We start from the raw sequence: 10,113 nt of genomic DNA, 5'->3' as shown, positions 1-10,113 counted from the left end.
GATATACGCTTGTGGCAAAAACTATTGGGTAGATATAAGGGGTGCGCTGTTACTAAAGTAAAAGCAGCAGATGCCACCACTCAATGGGGTCAATCTCTGCTTGAAACTCCGGAATAGTGAGGTGAAGATTCTCGTTCTCTCTATACTGAGATCCAAATCTTTGATTTCATTGGAAAAATCGATACTTCCCCGGAAATTCTCATATTTCAATTTCCATGGCAAATGCCTGGAAAAGATTGAACAACTACAAACAATCAAAGCTCTCGTGGTTCAAGACGCTCACCATTGTTCTCTTCACCTCTCTCTCCCTCCTGTTAACCTTCCTCTTCTTCACCTCCAACGCAATCACCACCACCAGAACCTCCTATATTTCTCTGAATCCTCATCGCTTCCCAATCCCTCCCTTTAACTGCCTAAATTGTCCTCAAGCTCACCCCGTCGTCGCCAATCTCGTCGAGAACGTACGGTACCCTTTCCTCTACTCCCTCGCCGACCTCGGAAATCTACCCGACAAGCCCCATAAGAATATCGTGCGCCTCCTCAAAGGAAAGCTCTTCCGAAAGCCAGACATTTCCGCCACAATTCAGGAGGTTCTGGAGAAGATTCGGGGTCAGAAGGGTAGGAGTGTTGATGGTGGGTTTGTAGTTGATGTTGGAGCTAATTTAGGGATGGCGAGCTTTGCAGCGGCCGCAATGGGGTTCAGGGTTTTGGCATTTGAACCAGTTTTCGAGAATCTACAGCGGATTTGTGATGGGATTTGGTTCAATAGGGTTGCCGAACTGGTTACTGTGTTTGAGGCCGCCGCCTCTGATCGCACCGGGAATATTACTTTTTATAAGGTAAATAGTATGACTTATTACTACTTTCAGCAATTCTGATTTGTTGAATAGTGTTGGGCTTGGTCCTTTGGTTCTTCATTTTGCATTGATAAAGGAGGTGTTTTTGGGATCTCAGTAGGTAACCGACAATTCATCAGGGATGAATAGCTTGAATTGTTGGTTTCTTTAAGGTGTATTAATTGGTGAATCAGTATCAATGCCTGTTTGAATTTAGGAAGTATAACCGATTTACAAGCAGATGGTGCAGTTTGGCTTAGATGTTGCTATTCTTTTTCGAAAATTAGTTTCATAATCAATTCAATTTAACTCGTTTCTTTTGCTGGGAAAGTAGTCATTTTTGAAAGCATGGTGTTTTGTCTGATAGAGGTATTATTGTTAGCTGCTCCATTTGAAGTTATTACTTATTAGTGATCTGAGAACAAAGCCTGCAGAGAGTTGGTAAAACCATTAGGAAGTCCGGAACGATCTGGAAATTAAGGCCTGAACACTGGATGTTTGAAGGAACAAATGCTATTCACTGTACTTTTCTTGATCAAGACAAAGCTCATGTTTATTCTTTGAAGCTATGCAACTATATGATAACATGATAGGAGGCATGTTTAAGTTTGCACTTTCACTTGCTCTGTGTTTGAGTGCCATGCGGGTGCATGGTGTAAGTTCTGAATGCAGCTATCGAGGGGTTTAGCCCCTTTAGTTTCTGACTCACACAGTTGTGAAACACATATCCCTCCTCCTCATCTATCAAAGATTACCTAGTTCTTATGAACTTTCTGTTAACGATTTCTCCTTTAACAGTTGGTCGGTCGACTTGACAATAGTGCTGTTTCAGCCACTGGGGCAAAGTTGGCATTCAAGTCCAATGAAGAAGTAGCAGTTCAAGTAAGGACTATCCCTCTAGATGATGTAGTTCCTGAATCAGAGCCTGTGCTGCTGCTTAAAATAGATGTTCAAGGGTGGGAATACCATGTCTTGAAGGGAGCCAAAAAGTTACTGTCAAGGAAAAAAAGTGAAGCCCCGTACCTAATCTATGAGGAGGATGAGCGATTGTTGCAAGCCAGCAACAGCAGCGCCAAAGAAATCCGAGAATTCCTTCGTACTGTTGGCTACAACCATTGCACCCAACATGGTACAGATGCCCATTGCACCAAGGACTGATTGATGAAGCATGCTAAATTCATCATGGTAATCAGAAACTACCTGCATTGTCGACACTTCTTTTTGGGCGATGAAATGCAATCTGGTTGGTTCTTACTGGCACTGATTGTTTGATTTTTTTTCTATAACAAAGAACAGTTCCAGTATTATTAATAGAAATGAAATTCCCTGTAACCCAAAAGCTCCATACTTTACCAATAGAGTACAGTGGAGGTTTTCCTTCATGTTTCAGAGCAGCTGAATTTAATGGATTTAAGTGACTCTGTCCATTCCGAGACAACATTGTACTAATTTTGTTATGTAAGTGCATTTTTTTTTGGAAGGATCTTTCAATCGAAGACCTTTCGAGCATCTTTCATGCATGAAAGTGCAGTCCATTATCTTCATTTGTTTGAAGGGTTCAAATACAATACCATTAACCTTCCTAAAATCCAAGACTGAAGAAAAAAAGAAAAATTATTCCACCTCTTTCTCCATTATATGCAGATTATATATACAGCCTCTCATCTCATGTTGACTGGGATGAAACCGAGAAGAGAGCAGCGGTTGCCATTCTCGATTTCTTCTTCTGATGCCCTCCCCAAAGCAATTTCGCTGCTCTCTATTTTTGTTCTTCTTAAGCCAGAATGACGTGTGAATTCACTTGAGGAACCGTGAATACCTTACCCAACAAACAACACATGCTCGATGCTTCATTACACAACGATGCCGTTTCTGGGGAGTCTATCGTAATTTCGGTATTCATTTTGGGGATAGAAGGCAAGACCTTTATATGGTTTTTCCACTTGTGGGTTTTGATAATTGCCAACGATCAACACGAAGCAAGCATTCTATCCACACCCTTCACCATATCTGCTTGCGAGTCAAATTGTCTCGAAAAAGTAGAAAACTTGCTTTGAATGGCTAACTCCCTATTTTTATCAACTGTTTGTTCCTTTCAACCCCTAAACAAGCCAGGTAGGTCCTTGTCTCTTCCCAATTTATATTTTTTTAGCTGACAAACTATTTTTGAACTGAAATTTGATGCTTAGCCAGGTACTGTTACTGGGTTTTCAATTGAGAGAAAGATTCTTCGAGCAAATGAGTTATCCAAGCACTCTAAAGCTACAAAGTTTCAGACTTTGGAGGTTAAGGTATAAAAGGGAATGTTATTTTTCAGTAATAATTACTGTGGATACTTAATTAATACATTCTTAGATGAAACTAAAGCTGTTTTGATCTGGGTTCTATAGGCTACGAACAGTAATCAAACTTCCAAGCCAAATAGCATAGTCTGCAAAGATTGTGATGGAAATGGTAAGTTAAATTTACACTGTTGTTCTTTTTCTTCGATCTGTTTGTTCCAATTGATAAGACTGACAATAATTCCATTGCTAATTGTTTGATACTGTAGAGTAAACTTAATTTGCTTTTCTTCTCAAGTTCTCTTATTCCAGAGATTGGTTCCTCATTCAACTAGAAGTAGATTTTTCTTTATACTTGACTTTGATGTTAACTCTTTGTTTATGAGGCTATGCGCTAATCAGTGTCATTCTGCCGTTGCTTTTGTAACTTGTTTTTTTTTTTTTTTTTTTTTTCCAAATTTACTTTTGTGCTTGTTTCCTGTAACTTTTTGTTAGGGTCATTAATATTTCTAGTGAAATAGCAATTCATTTCATCGTGAGCTTATGAAAGTACTTGGTTTAAATTTTATTTCCTTTGTGTAAATGCTACTATCAAGACTTGAGCTCATAGTTTTTTATCATGCAATCCAAAACAACAGGTGCTGTGCTATGTTCTCAGTGCAAAGGAGCTGGTGTTAATTCAGTCGACCACTTCAATGGACAGTTTAAAGCTGGTGGACTGTGTTGGCTTTGCAGGTGTGCACATTAAACTGCTCTCCCCACATAAGTGGGACCTTTTCTGTCGTTTTCTCTTGGATGTAACTTTGAGGCTTGAGCTAGTGTAACATACCATCTAGGTATGATCTCCATCAGCATAACCATCAAAGCCTACTTTTGTGTATTAGCATCCATGGTGGATTTTAAGGTTAAGAATAGTCAGAGTTGGGAAACCATCAAAGCCTATTTCCTCCCTGGTGGACAGAATTTATAGAAAACTTTCTTGATAATTAGGAGAAAATTTAGTATTTTTTTCACATATTGCATGGTACCACTTGAATAAACATCATAAGAATATTGCCTTTAACATCCATATTCTCTCACTCTCAATGCCAAACATTTTATCTGCTTAAAGAGAGAATGAATAAAAAAAAACCCCAAAGAAACACAAACACCTTCTGTCAAAAATTTATTGTTTGTATTGGTTTTAAACACACTTTTATGAGTTTGGGAACATCTCAGTGGTCTCTTTTCATACGGCTTACGAGATCATGATATATGTTCCTCCATGCAGAGGCAAGAAGGACATTCTATGTGGCAATTGTAATGGAGCTGGCTTTGTTGGTGGATTCATGAGCACTCATGATGATTGACATTTTTAAGAACACTATCTTTTGAAGACATGACGTTTTTTCCTGCATTTTTTGCTCTGTATCTTATATGGTAATACTATTTACTGAGCTGGAAGCACTATCATCTCAATTTTGAGGTGCTTCTCTTTGTTTTTTTGACAAATGGTATTTGATTAAATTTTTAGAAACAATTTATAAAGAGCTACTTTTTGCTTATCCTTGTGTGTTTCTAGAAGCAGTTAGGTGTAAGTTGTGTATGAAAGCAAAAAACTTTCTTCGTGTAGGTTGCAATGGTTACAGCTAGACTTTATTAAGAAAATATTGACTGAGAATGAATTGGTAGACAAACGACATAGGTAAACACAGAGAGATTGTTTTAAAAGAACAGTGCAACATTGAGCATGTGGATTGTTTGTTTCTTGAGAATGGTAAGGTTTTGGGTTCCATTTGGTTCAGTGCTTATAGCAACTCAGCTTCCAGGCATATGATGATGGCAGAGCTGTGTTGATAGGGTGTTGTAGATATAAAACGAACATTTATAAGGGGGGAATGGCAAGATTGACTATGCCCTCCCCTCCTTGAGCAACAAATCTGGCTTGTGACAATGCTCCAAAAATTAAATCTCACGGACTCCTGGATCATAATGAAACAGGATGGTATCTATATATACATAATTGTCATTTCCAGAATTTGGGACAACATAACTTAAAGTCAGTGGCTGATTGATTGCTTCCTTCTAATGATTTTGGATTTCCATAGGTGGAGAGCTAATGTCTACGTGTTGTCCACTAAGTAATGCAATTGCAACATGCAATTTGAAGCAGCAGCACCATTAGCATGAGTAGCCAAATTCTCCCATCCATTTTTTATTTTCATCTAGGCACCAGCACCTTTAGCATGGGTTACCTTACCCAAATATTTGCTTCGCTGTGATTCAACAGCTTAATTATCTATTTTACTTCTCCCAATCCATGCCCTTGGTGTGAATGTAGTAGGTCTTCCATTCATTGTGTGTGTTTTAAGTGTGTTCATAATTCATATATATACATCCTCTGTATTTATTTGCATTCAACATCTTTATTTCATCTCTTGTTTGTTTCAAATAGCAGACCATCATTCATTGCCTAGATATCAACCATGGACAGTTTAACTGCAGTCCATTGCCTTCATTTCTTAACACTTGCAGCTTTATTTTTGAGCATCTCTGCTGCTGCTGTCACCACCCCAAACAACACATCACCACCTCAGACGTTGGTCATGAAGCTTATTCACCATGATTCTATTCTGTCACCTTTCCATAATTCCACAGGGAGTGTTTCTGATCGTGCAGAACGTCTCATGAGGAATGCAATCGCTCGTTCTATGTTCCTGGATTCCAAGGCCAGTGTCCAAACCAATCTTATTCTCGACAGCAAATATAGTATATTCAGCGTGAGCTTTTTTGTAGGCCAGCCTCCAGTTCCACAGTTTGCAATTCTGGACACTGGCAGCTACCTGTTATGGATTCAATGCGAGCCATGCCAGAAATGTTTTCAACAGTCATATCCTATATTTGACCCTTCAAAGTCTTCCACTTATAAGGAGTTTTCTTGCAACGATCCTCTTTGTATACAGTTCGGTAATGCGAGATGCGACTCTCAACAAAGATGTGGCTATGGCATGGAATATATGGATAACAGTAAAACTGAAGGAACTTTGGCCTTGGAACAACTCAGCTTCCAAGCAACTGACTGATGATGAAGACATTGATGTGGTGTCCAATGTGCTCATCGGCTGCGGAAGAGAGAATCAGCAAAAGAACACCGGAATTTGGGCAGGAGTTTTTGGGCTTGGCAATGCTTCCCCCAAGGCCTTGGTTAATCAACTACGTAACAAATTCTCATACTGTGTGTTGGTAGTGTGACGGATGACCAATACAGCTACAACCGATTGGCTCTTGGTGATGCGGGGAACGGTGATCCAACGCCTATACAAAAGAGGAAAAACCTCTACTTTGTAACTCTTGAAGGTATGAGTATTGGAGAGGAAAGTATTGGCATAGATCCTCATGTGTTTAGTGATGGTGGAGTCATCCTTGATTCTGGAGCTGCACTCACATCTATACCTTTAAGTGAGTATAACATACTCAAACAAGGAGTTCATGAAGTAGTGGGATGGAAATTGACCCGGTACTTTAGGCGTGAGGAAGATATCAATTTGTTGTGCTATGGAGGAAATGTAACAGAAGAGATGACTGGGTTTCCAGGAGTCTCATTCCACTTCGCTGGGGGAGCTGATTTAGCGATGGATGAAAAAAGTATGTTTTTACAGGCAAATTCAGATCACTTTTGCATGTCTGTTCGTCCACTAAAGGATGGTAGGAAGATCTCGGTGATTGGAATCATGGCCCAACAAAATTATAATGTGGGTTTTGATCTGGAAGCAGGGATGGTTCATCTTCAAAAGATTGACACTGACATATTTTTATAGCCTTATATCCTTTTAGGAAGTTATTAATCATGATTTGGGTGCCTTATATCCTTTTAGGAAGTTATTAATTATGATTTGTGTTTCGTTTTGTTTTGGTGCGATAGACAAATAAAAGTAGATATTATTATTATTATTATTATGTTTAGATCTCTATGTTTTTCTCTTCTCCTTTCCTTTATATGTTATAACTGCTAAAATTCACAAAATTGAAAACTCCGTTGGGCTCAAGGGTGGCCCAACTTCCAAGAACATAATGAACTTCCATCCTACAAATTCGGCCCATATGAATTCTCTTGGGCTTTCCTGCACCTTGTTCTTGATCAGTTCATAAAAAAAAGAGAGTCCGAATTCGAAAGAAATTCTGATTTGATCACATTGTTTCTCACTAGGATTCGAAATCTCTACTATATATATAGTAGAGAAGTGTATGGATCGTCTTGATCTTTCTACTTGTTTTTAGATTGACAATGGAGAAGGGTATGGTCGTGTTGATCTCTCTACTTGTTTTCTTATCATTCTCAACCTCCCAAGGCCAAGGTATGAAGTTGGAGGAGCAGTTGAGAGGTATGAAGTTGGAGGAAGGTATGAAGTTGGAGGAGCAGTTGAGAGGTATGAAGTTGGAGGAGCAGTTGAGTGGTATTTTCCCAAGCAACATCAAGTCCTTGAGTTACCGTATTCATGAAGAGGGTGATGAACCTCAATGGTTGTGGGAGATAGAACTAGAGAATCATTGTTCCATTGAGTTTTTGGATCCTCAGGGTATTACTATTGTTCGGTATGACGAAACCATCATTGGCCATAAACCTAAAAACACAACTGTGATGTTTTCCGACAAAATCAGCGGGGTGGTGGAGATGAAGGAATCAAATGGAACAGCACAATTAGTAATTTCTCAAGTCACTGGGATTGGGATCTGGACCTTCTTCCGTCAACCCTTGATAGTTGTGTCTAAGATTGTGGTTGATCAACACACAAGAATCGCTCACTTTTATGATGAAGATGATGGTAGACTGGTTTTAGAAACTTACTTACAGCCTACTCCTCCGCAGTGCATAACGAATCAACTACGAGTCAAGTAGCTTGTTAGGTTGTGTTGCTGTTTTCTACCATAGACAAATCAAAGTATAGATAGTAGTATTATGTTATAGTTAAATATTCATCTTCTCTTTAACGTAAGTTTTGATCTTTTTTCTTTTCTTTTTCTTGTTTTTGCAAGTTTTGATTTTTTTTCTTTCTTTTTCTTGTTTTTTGTGGACAATTTTTGGACAAATATCACAAACACCTCTGTGTTAGGGGTTATTTCTACATGCAGCTCTCGTTTTGAGAATTTGTAGGAATTGGATCTCTTATGGTTTGATTTCGTTGCATCGTAAATCATCCCGTCATTTGACTTAAAAAACATAAAACGCCAACATTTTAGGTTAATAAAATTGAAAAAAAAAACCAAAGAAAATAATATTTACTCAAAAAATTTAGTTATCCTTCCATAACAGTACCACTCCCACTCCTCCGGTAAGCCTAGCCTCTCATCTGGCTTATTCATCTTCACCGAAAAAGAGCTAAGCTCAGAAGTCACGGAGCTCTCCTCTCTTTAATAGCAACCGTTTCTAGCATCTTCTTCTTGCAAAGATGAGATTTAGCTACTCAAAATTAGCTTTGCTGGGTTCCTCTACAATACCCCTATGTGTTGATCCGTCGCCAGAGTTGGGTGGATGTGCCACCTTTTCTGTCCGGTGGTCCACGGTCTCAAGCTTGTTTTCTGGCGAATTCTCGACGTGTTTTCTGACCAATTCTCGACGTGCCTCAAGCTGTAAGTGGTTGAAAGAAGTTTGTGGGGTTGTGGGCTTCATTGGTGGCTGGATAAAAAATTGATGTGGAGTAGCAGCGGTGCTCACGGGAGAAGGAAAAGAATGAAGAAGAAGAAAGAAGAGAAATGTAAATAGTAATTTATTTCGGCTTTTTTTTCAATTTTATTAAATTACAATTGTGTCGTTTCGTAATCCATGATTAGTCAATAACGATTGACTGAACGGATATGCAATTCTTACAAATTCAAATCGACGGGGCATGTGTAACAACTCAGCTTCCAAGCAACTGATGAAGACATTGTTGTGGTGTCCAATGTGCTTATGAGCTGCATAAGAGAGAATTACCAAAAAAGCAAGGTATTTGGGCTGAAGTTTTTGGGTTTGGCAATGCTTCCCCAAGGCCTTGGTTGGTTAATCAACTCTCATATCGTGTTGGTAGTGTTACAGATCACCTGTACAACTATAACCGATTAGCCCTTGGAAAGGAAAGGCTTGAAATAGATCCTGATGAGTTTAAACCAACTCTAAAGGATGAAGGTGGAGTATCCTTGATACTGGAACTACACTCGCACCTATACCTTTAAACGAGTATAACATGTTTGTTTTCATGAATTAGTGGGATGGAAATTGAACCGATACTTTAGGTGTGAGAACATCGATATGTTGTGCTATGGAGGGAATGTGAGAGAATAGATGACAGAGCTTCCAACAATAGCATTAATCTTAGATGGGGAGCTGATTTGATAATGCATCAAGAAAGTATTTTTTTTTCCCGACAGATCCATATGACATTCTGTAATTGGAATCATCGCTAACAAAATTATAACATGGGTTTTGATCTGGATGCAGGGGCGGTGTATTTGCAAAGGATTTATTGCCAACTTTTGGTGACTAATGCTGTTGTTATAGGAAGTTATTAATTATGGTTTTTTCCCTTTTTGCTACAATACACAAATAAAATATTATTATGTTATAGTGAAGTCCTTATTTATTTATTTATTTTAGTAACCTAATGCTTTTAAATATACCATTATGGTTGGGTCTAGACTTACATCAAACCCGTATGTGTAGAAATTTCTTATCTAATAGTTGAGTCAAATCCGACGTGTGGGATCTCTTAAATTCAGCGTATTAAAACCTCCGTTGGGCTGAAGGCTGGCCCAATTGCCAAGAACATAATGGACTTCTATGCTACAAACTGGGCCACAGTGAATTCTCTCGGGCTTTCGGAACAATTTCCTGCGCTGTTCTTGATCAGTTCATCCAAAAAAAGAGTCCGAATTCGATCGAAATTCTGATTTTACCAAATTCTTTCGCAATAGGATTCGGAATCCCCAATATATATGAAGCGTATGCTCGTCTTCATCTTTCCATTTGTATTTAGATTCAC

General features: G+C 38.8%; 4 protein-coding genes across 4 annotated transcripts; all 4 read left to right on the top strand.

Annotated features, from left to right (window-relative positions):
* The first annotated feature begins 60 nt into the window (after window positions 1-60).
* Window positions 61-2,316, top strand: LOC119997747. The gene is made up of 2 exons (XM_038844932.1): window positions 61-839; window positions 1,635-2,316. Exons 1-2 carry the CDS (start codon window positions 216-218, stop codon window positions 1,992-1,994), a joined length of 984 nt encoding a protein of 327 aa, XP_038700860.1. The 5' UTR covers window positions 61-215; the 3' UTR covers window positions 1,995-2,316.
* A 451-nt stretch (window positions 2,317-2,767) lies between these two features.
* LOC119997748 (protein BUNDLE SHEATH DEFECTIVE 2, chloroplastic-like) lies at window positions 2,768-4,662 on the top strand. Its single transcript, XM_038844933.1, has 5 exons — window positions 2,768-2,951; window positions 3,030-3,127; window positions 3,227-3,290; window positions 3,757-3,853; window positions 4,389-4,662. The coding sequence occupies exons 1-5, from the start codon at window positions 2,894-2,896 to the stop codon at window positions 4,465-4,467; spliced, it is 396 nt and encodes a 131-aa protein (XP_038700861.1). The 5' UTR covers window positions 2,768-2,893; the 3' UTR covers window positions 4,468-4,662.
* Window positions 4,663-5,583: 921 nt separating this feature from the next.
* LOC119997047 (aspartic proteinase CDR1-like) lies at window positions 5,584-6,180 on the top strand. Its single transcript, XM_038843818.1, has one exon. The coding sequence runs from the start codon at window positions 5,584-5,586 to the stop codon at window positions 6,178-6,180; it is 597 nt and encodes a 198-aa protein (XP_038699746.1).
* Window positions 6,181-6,206: 26 nt separating this feature from the next.
* LOC119997046 (aspartyl protease UND-like) lies at window positions 6,207-6,915 on the top strand. The gene is made up of 2 exons (XM_038843817.1): window positions 6,207-6,301; window positions 6,345-6,915. Exons 1-2 carry the CDS (start codon window positions 6,207-6,209, stop codon window positions 6,913-6,915), a joined length of 666 nt encoding a protein of 221 aa, XP_038699745.1.
* Window positions 6,916-10,113: the final 3,198 nt, after the last annotated feature.

Source organism: Tripterygium wilfordii, chromosome 4, assembly GCF_013401445.1.
Source record: "Tripterygium wilfordii isolate XIE 37 chromosome 4, ASM1340144v1, whole genome shotgun sequence".
Classification (NCBI taxonomy): Eukaryota; Viridiplantae; Streptophyta; class Magnoliopsida; order Celastrales; family Celastraceae; genus Tripterygium; species Tripterygium wilfordii.
This window is presented reverse-complemented; position numbering and strand designations above follow the sequence as displayed.

Excerpts from the sequence above, each read along its gene's own strand:
- LOC119997046 (XM_038843817.1), top strand. The coding sequence starts at position 6,207 with ATGTGCTCATCGGCTGCGGAAGAGAGAATCAGCAAAAGAACACCGGAA. Across the intron at positions 6,302-6,344 it reads ATGCTTCCCCCAAGGCCTTG|TGTGACGGATGACCAATACA; the intron begins GTTAATCAACTA and ends GTGTGTTGGTAG.
- LOC119997748 (XM_038844933.1), top strand. The coding sequence starts at position 2,894 with ATGGCTAACTCCCTATTTTTATCAACTGTTTGTTCCTTTCAACCCCTA. Across the intron at positions 3,291-3,756 it reads CAAAGATTGTGATGGAAATG|GTGCTGTGCTATGTTCTCAG; the intron begins GTAAGTTAAATT and ends CCAAAACAACAG. Across the intron at positions 3,854-4,388 it reads GGACTGTGTTGGCTTTGCAG|AGGCAAGAAGGACATTCTAT; the intron begins GTGTGCACATTA and ends TCCTCCATGCAG.
- LOC119997747 (XM_038844932.1), top strand. The coding sequence starts at position 216 with ATGGCAAATGCCTGGAAAAGATTGAACAACTACAAACAATCAAAGCTC. Across the intron at positions 840-1,634 it reads GGAATATTACTTTTTATAAG|TTGGTCGGTCGACTTGACAA; the intron begins GTAAATAGTATG and ends CTCCTTTAACAG.
- LOC119997047 (XM_038843818.1), top strand. The coding sequence starts at position 5,584 with ATGGACAGTTTAACTGCAGTCCATTGCCTTCATTTCTTAACACTTGCA.